The sequence below is a fragment of the Girardinichthys multiradiatus genome, chromosome 8 (assembly GCF_021462225.1).
Source record: "Girardinichthys multiradiatus isolate DD_20200921_A chromosome 8, DD_fGirMul_XY1, whole genome shotgun sequence".
Lineage (NCBI taxonomy): Eukaryota > Metazoa > Chordata > Actinopteri > Cyprinodontiformes > Goodeidae > Girardinichthys > Girardinichthys multiradiatus.
The window spans coordinates 20,355,567-20,372,192 of record NC_061801.1 but is presented as its reverse complement, the minus strand read 5'-3'; the positions used below and the strand labels follow the sequence as shown (position 1 = coordinate 20,372,192).

Here is a 16,626-nt window from a genome sequence, read left to right as displayed (position 1 = left end):
TGTTTTTATCCTATCTTTATTCTTTCATGATTACCAGGTATCACCTGCTCAAGGCAACATGGTAATGCACATGCGACCCCCCACCACAGGCCCTTTCCCCAGTCCCATTCAGAGACCTGTCATGCAGGTCAACAAGCCCGTCATCATCCGCTCCCCCCCTTACCCCAATCATGGCCGGGACCCCTCCCATTCCACCCCTCCTTCAGTCCCTGAGCCCCCAGTCAAAGGGCCAGAGGATGGCATGAAGGTGAGCCACCCACTATAAATATAGGTAATTTATTTTATTCTACTTTCTTTTTTTCTACTCTTAATGCTTTTTGTATTTTTCTTCCTTTTGACTTGAAATAATTAGACCAGTTTTTATTGGCTTAGTATTATTTTCAGGAGTTCATATTAATGCTAGTAACTTGTCTGAATTATTCATATGAAAATGTGCAGGATTTCTGACTTTCCTTCTCCCGTTGTAACGGCAACAATCTTTAATTGTTAAATTAAATGCTATCAATCCATCTCATTTAAGCAGTGCCTGTGCATAGTTAAGATATGATCAGATATCATTGCAGTTTTTTAGGCTACTTTGTTGTACTTTCTTTTGCTTTAACTATATTACTGATTCATTTTTAGTCTGTGGTAAAGTGTTTGTGAAAAGCTAATTTGTCTTCTGGCAGTTGTGACCTAAAATAAAACCTAGATTTATTTTATCAGTAGAGATCCACTGATCTTTTTTGTGTCCAATTTCCGGTCTTTAAAAAAATAATAATTTTATTTCTGATACCTGATACTGGTTTTAGAGAATTCAGATTGAAATTTAAATAACACTTTAGATGTTTTTCATTTCCAATATCTGGATTAACTGAACAATTAACATCCTTTACAATAACACGTAGGAGAAAATCATTTTTTTATTTTATAATAAACATCCCTTCTGGATAATTAAGTCTACTAATGCAGTGAAACCTTACAGGTTATGGAGCAGCGGTATCTTTACAAATCACACCCAAGATAAATTACAGCAGATATCTTTTATGAGTTGCATCATATATTGCTTACAAGACGAAGTATAACCCAAACCTCTTGTTTTTGTTTGTTGTTTTTTTTGGACATTTCAAAACATGGTCATGCACCATCTCACATAATATTCAGTTTTTTTTTATAGGATCCTTTCAGAATAAACAACAGCTCTGTTTAAGTTGATGTTTGACGGGGAACAGATGTGTTAAATTATTCAGTCACTTACTGTAGATATAAAGCAGCCTTTACATTTCAAAGCCATTGTGTGATCAAACATGAATTATACTAGGAGCAGGGGGTTCATCACTCTGTGTAAGAGAAATAAATCATGTTATAAACTTAGGATTTTAGCATTATTTTAAAACAAAGACTAAATGAGTACAGATTTTTTTTTTTTTTTTTTAAACTGTACTGAATATAGGAAGATAATCATTGGGACAGTTAGTGCAGTTAGCCAAAACAGTGTAACCAGGGTATTTCCTGCTGAACTAGTAGAACCTCACTTTAAGTGTTAGATTTCCAAAAGAGGGCCAGCCGTTTTCAAATCCAACATGTTCCCTAATAGATAAAAACATTTTAAAAGGAAAAACAGACTAACTTTTCTGTACTACATTGCAAATATATTCCTGTTATCTGCTGAAGGCTCACTGTTGTGGCAGCCTGAATGAACCCAGCCTGCCTTCGTAAAAAGTTTCCTTTTGAGCAGCTTTTTACACCTCTGCTTCCCCTGACACCTTGCTGGTACTGAAAATGTCGAGCTTTGAGTCTTCTTCCCTAAGTAACAGCGTTTAGGAATGGTGTTGGTGCAAACTGTTAGTGCTGCGTTCACTAATTAAAAAAAAATAATAATAATCTGAGTATAAATGACCATTTTTGTCACCATCTGATCTCTTCGTCTCATCTCAAGGTATCAGACAAAAATCAATGCAGGTACAAAACCGATAGATGAAGGAAATAGTCAAGATAGCTATCCCACTTTACCAAATTGAATAACTTTAGAAGTCAACATTTTTATTCAATGGTAAATGTTTGGCCTGTCAGGCTGTACTTACTTTTTTTTTCCTTTCTTTGTGTAGAGCAAAGCATTGCGAGAAATGCGCAAAGCATTGGGGGAGGGCAAATCACCACCAGGGGGCATGACCAGCAAACTCCAGGAGCCCTTACCCTCCACGGGTCAAGCCAAACCAGCACGCACTGGAGCCATTAAACCCCAGGCTGTTAAAGTAGAAGGGGGCAAGGCATAACAATGGACCTTAAAGATCATCATCACCGCCAAGCCTGCCAACTCAAAGATCCTCGACGAGATGTCCAAGCCTTTGAAACACCCATATTATCCCATGGCTGTCAAGCAAAGGGGGGTAAACCTGCAGTTACAATGAATTAACCGTGGACTTCCAGAACCTGGACACTATTATTTCACACCAATTATAGAGATATATATATATATATATATAAATATATATTATGCATACACACAGACCATCTTTTAAGCTGATCTCTCCAAGGTCCTCTTTAACTTATTATTAGACCCTTTTAAGGAGAGATTGGTTTGGACTAAATATACTTGTTTTGTGTTTTTTTCTTTTCTTTTTTTTTCTTTGTAAGTGTGGAAAAAGAAAGATGGCCTACTCGGATGGTTCACTTTTCATGGTGTTTTGCCAAACTGTGTTTGCTTCCTGTATATGAACTGCAGCCCTCCAGAACAGACAGGACACTTGAACATAATTCACTGTAAGAAGCAAAGTCTGTTATTTCCTATTTTAACAACTTTGAAATGCAGTGGGGCACTTTCTTTGTCATTTCCTTTCAGATTTTCCTAGTAAATAAAGGTTACCTTCATGACCACCCATTCAAGCCACCTGTGAAAGACTTGTGTTATTAAATTATTATTAAAAAAAATTATTTCCTTGCATGTCAACATTGTGCATCACCGCAGCATTGCATCTGTGGAGGTATATGAACCCCATAAGCAGTCGAAACAACTTAGATTAGTAGAAAATGTTTCTTTTCTTAAAGCTGTTCTTTGGTTTTTACATTCTGTTGCTCACTTCGCTCTATGAAATTAAAGGAAAAGGACGGACATTTGAAATCGTATTTCTTCCATGGGAACGCCAGTGGCATTGACAGCGCATGCATGTGATCTGCTGAATGTGTGTGACCTGGCAGGACCCTCGTCTAGCAGCTGGCAACGTTTTACAAAGACTTTCTGTACTCTCTTTTGATCAGTAGCTGTATGGTTTATGATCAGATCAGCTGGCAACAGTTTGGGGCTTGTTAGAAAGTGTATGTTTTAGGGAGGGAGTGGGGGTGGCCATTAATGTAGGAAACCCATAAATTGCTCAATGAAATTAAAGGTTCCCTATTGCTTTGCTTGGGCTGTAATGAATTCACTTGAACATGTGATTTCAAAGTGATTTTTCTTTTCTCTACGTCCCTCAGGATGGAGATGAGCAGAACTTTCTTTGGAGTTTTTAGGCTCCTGGGAGCGATTTATCTAACTTTAATTCAGATCCTACTGAACAGCCCTGTAGGGAATTGTAAATTAACAGTTCAATTAATCAGCATCTGGTCTGTGAAGTGGCACTAGCAATAAACAAAACCTAACTGTAATCATAATTGGGGGGGGGGGGCAGTTAGACTTTTTCCTTTCTTTTTAAACTTACAAACAAGTGGGCATCAAGTGCTGCTTGCTTATTAAAAGTCTTCTCATTTTGCTTTTTGGGTTTTGTTTTGTTTTTTTTATGTTTTATATGTGAGCTCAGCCGTTCCAGCGTATTGTAAAAAGGAATCTTTTTATTTTAGGTCATAATCTACATTTAACTTTGGAACTCAGAGTACCAATGTCATTACCGGTTAGATGTTGCCATCATGCTCGATGACACTACAAAATGTTTTTCTTTATTACAGTGTTTCACTGGTTTCTATGTATATGCATAATTAACTGTACAGTCATGCCTTGTCAACTGGGGGGTAGAGGTCAATTTTATTTTAAATATTGTGGCACTATAAAGGATTCACTGTGTTCTTAACATGGACAGCTTTCCCTTGGTGAACCTGTTGGGCTTGGAGTGTTTTCATATATTTCTGCAAAAGTTCATACTTCCCATCACTGTATCACCACATGGATGCTGCCCAGACTTTTTGTTTCTGTACTTTTGTGATGCGTTTTTCTTTTTTGGTCAGAGGAGAAGTGCATCTGATTCAACATTTCGATCATCCTTTCAGATATTTGGTCGGTACTCTCCCTTGATTAAAAATAGCAGATTATTGAAAGAAAAATAAAGCAGTTGTGGTTTCATAAAGGTATTGTTGATTATATGTACTCGCTCAAGTATAAAAATCAAAGTTTGCAAAATGTCCTGCATCCATTATGAAAATTAATGAAGTGCAGTTTTTATTTTAACTCTATTCTACAGGTTTTTCCAACTATAAATGGGTGGGTAAATCTGACCTGGAGTCTAAACACCAGCATTGACCCTCAACACAAGTACTGCCAGCTTGGAAATTCATCACTTGCTTTAAATGTTCTCTTCACAAGTTCCATGTACATGTTGGGATCATGATACTGCCTCTGAAAATACTAAAATCATTTTTGAAATCCAAGAAGCGTTGATTTTTGATTGATTGTTTTCTGCTCTCTTTACCAACAATTTTTGTAATTCAATCTTTATTTACTTCAACCTGCAGGATTGTTTTTGTTCTTTTATGATCAGGTTGAGGGTAAGCACAATACTGATGTCTTTTCTTGTTGTAAAGCCGTGTCAAAGAGGAGAATGAGACTTGTGAGTCTAACAGTCACCCTTGAAACACGTTAGTGAACGAACAGCATCTTAAAGAACAATGAACACACAAGACGGGTAAGGAATACAATTGAGAAGATCAAAACAGTTCAATGCAGTTATAATACAATATTCCAGTTTGGTCTGTCACCTGACATTGTTAACGAAACACGTTGAATGTGGATACTTTAGGTGACAAAACATGAAAAATTTCAGGAGTGTGTTTGAGTATTGAGGGAAATATCTTTCATCCTCCCAAGTCTATGGCTTGCTGAGCTTTCTCGGACAGATGTGCAGCAATGAGAAACATCAGAGATGCAGACTCCAAAAGAAAAAAACAAAACAAGCAGTTGAACCAATTCTAAACAGTTAGGTGCAGCAGAATAGGAAACTTGTAACATGATGGAAAGACAATGACTGGAAACTGTTAACAAAATGGATTGAGATTACAACACATTTAAAACATGTTGGCCAAGTAAGATGTGTGTAAAAAAACAAAACAATTAAATCAAACTTCTGCCAAAAAGCTCTACAAAAGACTTCACTAGAACAGTCCATTCATTCTGTCTTCATCTGTCATTTTTTACCAGTTGGAAAACCACGTCATAGGTGCAACACTGCCACCACGCGATTACACAGAATATTGGCAGAAAGGGAAAATTATTATTTTCAAGAAGAACAAATGATCGTTTATTTGGATTTAAGTATCAATGTGGTTTCCTCAATAGATATTTAGGTTAACGCAATCCATTTTTCTTTCTGCTCTTGACATACTCTACTCCAATAAAAGCATTCTGAGGAGAGCTGGAGGCATGGGGGCGGAAGGAATACATTTTTCAGAATGCGGAAAAGGGGAAGATTCCTCTGCATCCCCGGATTTTTCAGCGGTCCACGTCCAAGCATTACTATTGTGTTTACCTCAGATAAACAAGGTAACTTTGGTTTTATTTAACTCTGGTTTTCCTCGCGAGCGTCTCAATGCCGCCGCGAGAGGCTTTAATGTTTTCTAGCTCGCGCAAATAACGCGATAGGTTTAAAAATGGCAGTTTTTATGTTTGTTCAACAATCAAACTTAGACTCTTCTTTTGAGATATTCTAAATGAACGACCATTGCATTTACGTCCGTCTCCATAATAGCTACAAACTAGTTAGTTCTGAGTAGTTAGTTGTGTAACAGCTCGACAGCTCAGGCAGGATTTTCTTGGGAATCCTTGTGGGGATATAACCAAAATATATGTTAGTCCTTTAATTCACTGAATAAACACATTTTCTATTTGATTTTGGAACACTGATAGATTTTTTTGGACTATTTTCTGAGCTTTTTGTTGATCACATTCATTTTACATGAAACATGCATCCCACTGATTCATAAAATGAGGAATCATTTGAGTTACTGATTGTGAAGCTTTCTAGACATTAGTATGCTGTTATTTTATTGCTTCCCAATGAAGCAGTAGTACGTGAAAATCACCTGAAAATATAAACTAGTTGAGGGATTCAAAGTTTCTTTTTCATCACAAAGTCTTGCTGGTATTATTACTACTAACAATAGGAAACGCTCCCATTGCTCCAATACAATATCTTTGCATAGTAAAGTTGGATATAGAAAAACAAAGATGTGATTTTTGGTTCTTGAGGGAACAAAATAAAACCACACAGCAAAAACCTGTATAGACAGATGGTTCTCAAACCTTAAATAGGTTTTCCTTTTCTTTTTTTAAATTAAATTACATTTTTATTTATTTTTTTATAAATAAGTTTTTCAAGTTTCACCATCTTTCAAGATCTTTTGAAGCAGTAGAACAGGACTTGGACCTTTTTAGATTGCTGTGTCATATTGTCCTGGGACATAAACTGACTCTCAGGTGAATTAAAATAGTGACAGATGGTCAATACACATGCTTAATTCGGCACTTTTACAATGAAAGGAATACATAGGTTTCCAGGGTTATTCTCATCAATGTAATAAAAAATAAAAAAAAGACAAAAAAAAAAAAACGTTTTTACTTAAAAGTTACATTTTTTAGCTTGAATGGAAGTATCTAAAAGCCAGAAATCTAAGTTGGTAATTAGAAGGGTTTTTGGCCAACCCTGTCTTTAAAACCCAACAGTTGAAGAAAATAACTGTTTTCATTAAATTGGTAACAAACCCAGTACTGTACAGCCTTAGTAACCATGTTGCTACTGTATTTGAAAGTACAAAATGAAGTAAAATACATTCTTATTAGTAATAGAAGTTAGTCTGGTGACAAAACATTAATTAGCAATTCCTGCTGCTTTTCAAACTTAGAATTGGAGCATGGTTAAATTAGGTTAAATATAATTTCCACATCCAGATGGGACACAGCATAAGTAGCCATCAGCACCAGAGCCAGTGTGATGTCATCCACTACTTCACAGTTATTTGTTTGCATTTACCTCAAGTAATACATAGCTAAATTTCTTCTGAGTACCACCAAAATGTAGCCCAAGTACCGCCAGAGATGCATGTACCAAAGTTTTAGAACCATGGAGTTAGGGTATGCTCAGGAACTGCTTTGTTGCTTCTTTAACTAGTTAATGTACCAAGTGAATTATGAATTTGAAGTTCACCAAGGTATTTCTGAGCAAAATAGGCTGGGCATTCGGGTTTATAAGATAATAATAGTCTAACAAGCTGGTAACAGACTGTTCGTTCTAAAAAAAACAGAATGTGGTCTTTGTAAAAAAGCAATAATTTTTCCTAGACCCAGCATGGCCACTAAGAATGCAGTCAGATCAGACGAGGGCCTGATGATGATGCAGGAGCTTGATGATAGACTGAAAGAACAAATTGACAAACTGGAGCACATTCGTCTTTCTGCATTAGAAGTGAAGGACAACTTGTCAGCGGTGAGATGCTTTGAACCCTCATCTATCTATCATCAAAAAGTCTAACTGAATTTTAATTATGCTCTACTTGATGCATTTTTTTCCCTTTCTTGAAACAGAGCAACGGTGACCTGAGCCAGTCAATCAGTGACCATTTGGAATGGTTAAATCACTTGTCTGATCGAGTTGAGACTCTTCATATGAACACAGAAGTTTTTGTTCAGGTAGGAAACTTATTCCTCTTTTCAACAGCTTGAATACTGTGAATTCCTTCAAGCATACAGAACCACGTACAGCCAGTTACAATGTGTTTTTTAACGATTTCCTCTGAATGTTTCCAGATGAATCCAAAGCCTCGTGCATGGACATCCAGACGTGGTTCTAGACAAAGCTTCCGTTTGGGACGTCTCCAGCAGGCGGACGATGCTCTGTCCGAGTTTGGCTGGTCCCCAGTTCGTATGCGGCGTAACAGTGATGCTGCCTCAGAAATGTCGTGTAATTGGTGAAGGAAAACCCTGAATCTTGTACCTATCTAGGGGGCAATGTTATCAAAAAATAGTATTAGGATTTATGTTATATTTTGAATGATATTATGATGAACTACCTATAACAGACCATTTTCTCCTCTCATTTAATGTCAGACTCTCTCTGTCCATCACTAAACTTCCCCGTATCATTTCCTTCCGCAAAATTAACGACATCAACTTAGATTCCCTCTCCGTTAACATTAACTCCAAAATGGACATTCATAATGTAACCACCGTTGACGAACTGGTATCACACTAAAATATTGGTCTTCGTTCTGTACTTGATTCCCTGGCTCCGCTAAAAACTAAATCTGTCTCATTCTCCCGTTCTGCCCCCTGGTTTACGTCTGAACTTCGACTCATGAAGGCCAAAGGACGGCAACTTGAGCGGCTTCAAAAGAAAACTGGACTTTCTGTTCATAAAGACATGTACAAAAACCACATGCTCCACTACAAGGACTGTATTACTCAAACAAAATCCAATTACTACACTGATATAATCTGCTCTAATGAAGGAAATTCAAAGTCACTATTCTCATTATATAAGAATATTACTCAAGCCCCAAACTTTTTTCCTCCTCATCTGTACTCAACTAACTTTTGTAACTCACTCATGTCTTTCTTTAATGAAAAAAATCCAGAAAATTCACCATCATCTTAGTTTACGACCAACTTCCAATGTTACCTCTGAACTCTCTCCTCCCGCTTATTTCTTTTCTTTCTTTCATCTCCCTTCCATCCCAGAAATCTCAGATATCATCCAGAAACTTAAACCATCCACCTGTCAGTTAGACCCTCTACCCTCAGTGCTAGTGAAAGCCTGTCTTCCCTCATTGGTTTCTATCATTTCTACTATTATAAATTCCTCTCTTTCTACTGGAACTGTTCCTGCTTCATTCAAAACTGCAGTGATTCTGAAAAAACCTGGTGCAGATCCCACTAACTTCAATAATCTTCGACCAATTTCTAATCTACCCTTCATCTCCAAAATTCTAGAAAAAGTAGTAGCAACTCAACTTCACACATACGTATCTCATAATAACCTGTATGAACAGTTCCAATCTGGTTTCCGCCCTCTCCATAGTACAGAAACTGCTCTCATAAAAGTCACCAATGACCTCCTCATAGCAGCTGACTCAGGCTTACTTTCCATCCATATCCTCCTTGACCTAAGTGCAGCATTTGACACCATTTGTCACGCCACCCTCCTCAATAGACTTTCCTCCATTGGTATTACTCAGACCCCTCTAAATTGGTTTAAATCATATCTCTCCCATCACTCTCAATTTATTCAGCTAAAAGCATTTTCTTCTCAGCCTTCGTCTGTCATTTCCGGTGTGCCCCAAGGCTCTGTCCTGGGTCCCCTTCTTTTCATAATCTACCTCCTCCCCCTGTTCTGTATAGACTTTAAAATCATTCTTCTCACTTTCAAGGTTGTCCATAATCACGCTCCACCTTATCTATCCCATCTTCTCAACGTTGCTACTCCCTCTTGCACTCTCAGATCGTCCTCGTCTATTCACCTGATTGTTCCCTCTGCCCGTCTCACCACCATGGGGGGTAGAGCTTTCAGCCGCTCTGCTCCTCGGCTCTGGAACTCTCTACTGACTGATTTAAGGAACATAAATTCACTTTCTCAATTCAAATCTTCACTATAGACTCACTTGTTTAGGACTGCCTTCTGCACTTGATTATTTCACACTGTTACATTTTAACTGCTTGATCGCTGTGTTTTTATTTACATTTTATTTTTTATTTGTTCTTGATTTTAATATTGGTTTGTATTCATTGTAAGGTGACCTTGAGTGCCAGAAAGGCGCCTATTAAATAAAATGTATTATTATTATTATTTTCTTTAGTCTCGCTGCTTTCTAAGAGGAAATATGAGTTTTTCACTTAAACCAAGAAGCCCTGTCTTCTTCAGTCAGCTGTACCTGAATTTTCGAAAGAACACCTGTATGTGGTTATCACGAGCATTTTCATAACCACTATCTTCAGCAATACCTCAACAATGGCCCACTTTGAGCATATTAGATTTCTGAAAGTGTTGTTGTATATTCATTGTTACATTATACAAAATAAAAGGAGGTAGTTTTTCAAGTTTTACTAAGCCTTCTTCATTTAAAAAGCAGTTAACATTCACATACCGTATATTGTATGTTTGTAACAATGAGACGAGCTGTTTTTTCCCCTTTCTGATGTAATGTGCCGCTTTAAATATGAAACAAACATGGTTTAAGGTAAGCCATATTCTCATATAATCGATGGCCCTTCTCATTAGGACTGTGGGGTGAGACAGAGTGGGGTGGGAGAAAGGAGGCAGCTGTCGAAGCCTGTATAACTTGAGGAAAACTTGAGGCAAAGTCAAAATAAATAATTTCCTTTGAAAAAGATATTGAGGTCATATATCGAGGTGCTGCACCATTTAAAAATCTTGGAAACAAAATATTGTGGGAGCTTTAATAGTCTCTGCTCGCATGTTAAATGATTGACTTTTAGTAGAACAGATTCTTCGGCCTTAAGTTTTATATATGCACCACACAGCAGCAAACCTACCAGAAACATTGTGGTTATTAAAAAATAAAATGTACATATAGATCTTCCTTTAATAAATTTCTGTCGAAACGTTTCTTCGAAAGCCATTTTGACGTAGAAACGTTAACCCCAATCTACAAAGGTACATGGAAATGGTGCTTGATTATATGTTGCACGGTCTGCCATACAATACATGACTTCGCTCAGGCAGCAGAGGGCGCTGCCGGCCGTTGTTAACCACTCGGTTATAAATAAAGGTTTGGCAAAACGTGGGTGATTTTTCTAGAAGGAGCTGACGTGTTGAGGTACCATTAACAGTATATTATTTAACATTTTCACTTCCACGCAGACTGAGTGTATTTAAACTTTTGGTATCGATTGACAAACCGAGTGAGTCCCTGAAAACATGGCCGAAAGCGACTGGGATACGGTGACTGTGTTGAGGAAGAAGGGCCCCACTGCTGCCCAGGCCAAGTCTAAGCAGGTCAGTATTGACTCGTGAAACCGTTTGTTTGGTTTTTGATTATTGAGTCTTTCTCCTGTGGGACATTAAAATTGCTGACTGCGTTTGTTATCATAGAAACTGGTTGTATTCTTGTTTACGGGTCCGATTTCTAAGCAGGCAGTTCCTCTGCCTCAACATATGCGACCGTTTCATGTGGGTCCACAGTGGCGTGTGAGACATTAATGTTGCTGGTGGAAATGTTTCTCAATGGAAAGGCTGGACAAACACCGATTAATCTTTAACAGGCGTTGACATATGTGAGGTTAGAATGTGTGAAGCTATAAGTAGCAACAGTGTTGTACGTGTAAGTTACACACGTAATGTTTGTTTGTTTACATGTCATAACTAGTTATGGTTGTAGAGCAAGTTGATATTATTTATTAGGATATTCCAACACGTTATAGGTCTAAATAGAACAACCTGGTTGTGGTAGGATTTTTTTTAAGTGTATGAAAGTCTGTCAAATTCATTTTGTTTCCCATATAGTTGACTAGAAATTATTAAAATTAGTGGCTCAAAATAACAGGCAAATGTGTACTTTGATATTTTCAAATGTTGTCACTTTACAACTGCACACTTCAGTCTATTTTTTATAGGTGATAGGCCAGGACAAAGAAAAACAATAGATGGTTTAAAAACTTTATTTAGGAATAAAAATGTGAAAATGGGTGCATGCATTTATATCCAGCCCCTCATTATCTATGTAACTCCTAAATGAAATCCAGTACAACCAGTTTCATTAAGAGATCCTCTAATTAGTGGCTGTGTGACTGTGAACGTCTCGGAGTTTAAGCCAGGATTTTAAAAATCTATACCTGCAGCTGCAGAAATTCAAAGCTCAGGTGGGAGAATTTGGTAGTTGTGCTCTCCTCAAATCTGGTATTAATGGGATGGAGGGGCTAGAAGAAGTCCCTACATGCAAATCGCTGGTGGGAAATAACCATTCCCATCACCCTGAAAACACCATCCGCACAGTAAAACACGGAAGTGGTGGCAGCATCGTGCTGTGAAGATTTCTTTTCTTAGGCGATGACAGAGAAGCAGATGGGAAGCTGGATGTAGCCAAATACAAGGAAATCATAATGGAAAAATGTTTGAATGTAGCAGATGAATTGAGAATGGGGCAAGGGTTTACATTTCAGCAGGAAAACAACCAGAGCTACAATGGGAAGGTTTCAATCAATGTTCAACTGGACCAGTCAAACCTCAGACCTAAATCCAATTGATAATCTGTAGCAAGGGTGAAAACAGTCATTTCACCTGACTGGTCTTTGTCTGTCACACACGTTTGTGGTTCTACGAAGACAAAATTTGAAAAAGTAAAATGGGCATGAATCCTTTTCAAGGTACTCTTAATTGTAACCAAAAACCAACCTTCCCCATTAAAAGTGTTACGGTCCTCTTGTAGATGGTAGCAGGCATACATCACTTCATTTACTGAGCACATAGCTAAGCTCTGATATCTAAAACAACAAACATGTTTTCCTGTTACACTGATTTCTTTAGTATGGAACGTTTTTCTGTTTTGACCAGGCTGAGAGATTATTTTAACTGGATCTAAATGTGATACTTCGTTCAGGACATACAGGTCCTTCTCAAAATATTAGCATATTGTGATAAAGTTCATTATTTTCCATAATGTCATGATGAAAATTTAACATTCATATATTTTAGATTCATTGCACACTAACTGAAATATTTCTGGTCTTTTATTGTCTTAATACGGATGATTTTGGCATACAGCTCATGAAAACCCAAAATTCCTATCTCACAAAATTAGCATATCATTAAAAGGGTCTCTAAACGAGCTTTGAGCCTAATCATCTGAATCAACGAGTTAACTCTAAACACCTGCAAAAGATTCCTGAGGCCTTTAAAGCTCCCAGCCTGGTTCATCACTCAAAACTCCAATCATGGGTAAGACTGCCGACCTGACTGCTGTCCAGAAGGCCACTATTGACACCCTCAAGCAAGAGGGTAAGACACAGAAAGAAATTTCTGAACGAATAGGCTGTTCCCAGAGTGCTGTATCAAGGCACCTCAGTGGGAAGTCTGTGGGAAGGAAAAAGTGTGGCAGAAAACGCTGCACAACGAGAAGAGGTGACCGGACCCTGAGGAAGATTGTGGAGAAGGGCCGATTCCAGACCTTGGGGGACCTGTGGAAGCAGTGGACTGAGTCTGGAGTAGAAACATCCAGAGCCACCGTGCACGGGCGTGTGCAGGAAATGGGTTACAGGTGCCGCATTCCCCAGGTCAAGCCACTTTTGAACCAGAACCAGCGGCAGAAGCGCCTGACCTGGGCTACAGAGAAGCAGCACTGGACTGTTGCTCAGTGGTCCAAAGTACTTTTTTCGGATGAAAGCAAATTCTGCATGTCATTCAGAAATCAAGGTGCCAGAGTCTGGAGGAAGACTGGGGAGAAGGAAATGCCAAAATGCCTGAAGTCCAGTATCAAGTACCCACAGTCAGTGATGGTGTGGGGTGCCGTGTCAGCTGCTGGTGTTGGTCCACTGTGTTTTATCAAGGGCAGGGTCAATGCAGCTAGCTATCAGGAGATTTTGGAGCACTTCATGCTTCCATCTGCTGAAAAGCTTTATGGAGATGAAGATTTCATTTTTCAGCACAACCTGGCACCTGCTCACAGTGCCAAAACCACTGGTAAATGGTTTACTGACCATGGTATCACTGTGCTCAATTGGCCTGCCAACTCTCCTGACCTGAACCCCATAGAGAATCTGTGGGATATTGTGAAGAGAACGTTGAGAGACTCAAGACCCAACACTCTGGATGAGCTAAAGGCCGCTATCGAAGCATCCTGGGCCTCCATAAGACCTCAGCAGTGCCACAGGCTGATTGCCTCCATGCCACGCCGCATTGAAGCAGTCATTTCTGCAAAAAGATTCCCGACCAAGTATTGAGTGCATAACTGTACATGATTATTTGAAGGTTGACGTTTTTTGTATTAAAAACACTTTTCTTTTATTGGTCGGATGAAATATGCTAATTTTGTGAGATAGGAATTTTGGGTTTTCATGAGCTGTATGCCAAAATCATCCGTATTAAGACAATAAAAGACCTGAAATATTTCAGTTAGTGTGCAATTAATCTAAAATATATGAATGTTAAATTTTCATCATGACATTATGGAAAATAATTAACTTTATCACAATATGCTAATATTTTGAGAAGGACCTGTATTAGTGACTGATACCATTTTGTTAAGTCAACATACCCAGATAAGCTGACTTGTTACTTATTAGCCTCACCAACAAAAGGAGATAGGGCCTACTGTAAACAGTCATAATGTCATTTTTCCACTAATAAAACAGCAATATGTTTGGTGACTTATGCACCCTTCCGTCTTTTTGTCTCTCCAGGCAATCACTGCTGCTCAGAGACGTGGGGAGGATGTTGAGACTAGCAAGAAATGTAAATATCTGCTTTATTTACAAAAAGACAAGTTATTTTATTAGCCTTACATCATGTTGACCTAATATGATACACTACATAAACTTAAAAGCTGGGTTTGTTTGTGTACTAAGTGTCTCGAACCACTGCTTTTCACACAGGGTCTGCTGGGCAGAATAAACAGCACCTTGTGACCAAAAATACAGCCAAACTGGACAGAGAGACAGAGGAGCTACACCACGATAGGGTTCCTCTGGAGGTGGGCAAGGTCATCCAGCAAGGCAGACAGGAGAAGGGAATGACCCAGAAAGACCTCGCCACAGTGAGTATACGCACTTTACACACCAACATTCTTTACCGGCTTGAACAATGAGGCCAACAGATAAATGGACTTGTAGATATAGGGATTTTTTTTGACTACATTAAGGGATTGACTTGAATATTAAACTTTTTTTTTTTTAACCTGTGTTTTTTAACCCTTAGAAAATTAACGAGAAGCCACAAGTGATTGCTGATTATGAAACTGGGAAGGCAATACCCAACAACCAGGTCTTGGGAAAAATTGAGAGAGTCATTGGTAAGAAAGGTGCTAGATCAACATGATCTCCAGGGAACACATGAACATTGCACAAGTACACAATGTATAGAAATATATCTGCAGGGTTGGAAATACTTTGATTTAATAAAACAAATCGGTCCAGAGGATTATAAAAATCCTACAGCTGGAGTGAAGATTAATGTGTCACTTACTGAGAGATTCACACTGGACAGGTGAATTAGACAAGGTCTGAACCCTTTTTTTCACGTTCTAAGTTGAATCATTAATCGAAATGATTATACAGGTCATCTCTGTCAGAGATAGAATCGAATAGACAAAAACATTCAAATAGGTTGTTTCTGGTCTGATTTCCATGGCCCTTATCCAAGAGCATCAAAAGTACAGCTGTTGAAAATAATGGGAATTCTTGATTTTGATTTATTTAATAAACAGAAAAAATTATATTGTTCGGTTTTAAGTTTTCTGTGTTTTTCTTTTTATTCTGCCAGGCCAAAAGCTGCGTGGGAAAGATATTGGCCAACCGCTGGAGGCAAAACACAAGACGAAATGAACACAAAGCCTCGAAATCAGCCCTCCCCATCCCCATACATCACCTCTAACTTAAACCTGAGCCCTTTCCTCAAGCCTTATCCCTGGAACCCCAAGCCCAAATATCCCAGTTCTCTTCTCCAATCCCCCCCCTTTACCCTGGGCTGATCTCACCTGTGTCCTTCCCGAGGACCTGGTTATCAACTGTACCACAGGCTGCGTACGAACGGGTCATCTGCAACACTCGATGTAAACAAACATGATTGAATGCATTTTTTTCAGCATCACAGATTTAAAGATCAGTGAATTTCTTTCCACCTTTTAGGCGATAGCATGATGGTGGTAAGTCATTTAGAAGGTGACTTTCCTCTTCATGATCAAACGTGTCTGACTAACTTTCAAATCTGAGCATGTTGTTGAACCACAAGTGCTTGATTGCATCTTTTTTTCACGCTTTTAAGACAACTTGGTGGATGTTAATATCGTGTTTTGAAATGTTTTAATGCTGTACATTGTTTTGGTTTAAAAAAATAAAGTTTGGCAGTTGATGATGATGTCAGGTGTTTTAGGATTTCAGAGCAAAAATAATCCCAGAAAGTTGGTATTTAAGGGATGTCATTTTCCTTGTGACGGCAAACCTTTTTGTGCGGTTTTAAACCTTAGATGTTATGGCAAGTGTGATCCACCAGGTGGCGGAATAAGACCAGAAATGCCTTTTTTTTGTGTCCCTTAAAACTGAGAAACCCCACAGCCTTGAAGGGCTACTTCTCTCCGAGTAGATCTTGATGGTCGACAGTATTTTGGTTTCTTTCCTAAATCTTTCCAACATTTTTTTCTGATCACATCCATGACTGAAAGGGGGATAAATAAAAATAATTGCTGAAATCTTTTTCAATTCTAAAAAAAAAAAATCTCATGGCTGCA

The 16,626-nt window shown here is 38.3% G+C and overlaps 2 protein-coding genes across 5 annotated transcripts in view; both read left to right on the top strand.

Annotated features, from left to right (window-relative positions):
- The window catches only part of prrc2b (proline-rich coiled-coil 2B), a 30,410-nt gene extending 27,545 nt beyond the window's left edge, over nucleotides 1–2,865 (top strand). For 2 of the 3 annotated variants that reach the window (XM_047372211.1, XM_047372210.1), the window contains exons 29-30: nucleotides 38–247; nucleotides 2,088–2,865. In XM_047372211.1, coding sequence (XP_047228167.1) covers nucleotides 38–247; nucleotides 2,088–2,255 — 378 coding nt within the window. In that variant the 3' untranslated portion in view covers nucleotides 2,256–2,865. Of the gene's footprint in view, nucleotides 1–37; nucleotides 272–2,087 lie in introns of those variants that run through there. The other variant, XM_047372212.1, reaches the window with a different exon arrangement.
- Nucleotides 2,866–10,943: 8,078 nt separating this feature from the next.
- On the top strand, nucleotides 10,944–16,250 carry edf1 (endothelial differentiation-related factor 1). 2 transcript variants are annotated; one of them, XM_047371940.1, is made up of 5 exons: nucleotides 10,944–11,186; nucleotides 14,585–14,636; nucleotides 14,777–14,937; nucleotides 15,099–15,192; nucleotides 15,663–16,250. In XM_047371940.1, the coding sequence occupies exons 1-5, from the start codon at nucleotides 11,109–11,111 to the stop codon at nucleotides 15,722–15,724; spliced, it is 447 nt and encodes a 148-aa protein (XP_047227896.1). In that variant the 5' UTR covers nucleotides 10,944–11,108; the 3' UTR covers nucleotides 15,725–16,250. The 2 variants fall into 2 exon arrangements, with proteins under 2 accessions (XP_047227896.1, XP_047227897.1); XM_047371941.1 differs by lacking the exon at nucleotides 10,944–11,186 and adding an exon at nucleotides 11,461–11,511.
- Nucleotides 16,251–16,626: the final 376 nt, after the last annotated feature.

Bases quoted from the DNA above. Each gene is read 5' to 3' on its own strand.
- edf1 (XM_047371940.1), top strand. From the start codon at position 11,109: ATGGCCGAAAGCGACTGGGATACGGTGACTGTGTTGAGGAAGAAGGGC. The intron at 14,637-14,776 runs GTAAATATCTGC...CTTTTCACACAG, and splicing joins TGTTGAGACTAGCAAGAAAT to GGTCTGCTGGGCAGAATAAA. The intron at 14,938-15,098 runs GTGAGTATACGC...TTTAACCCTTAG, and splicing joins CCCAGAAAGACCTCGCCACA to AAAATTAACGAGAAGCCACA.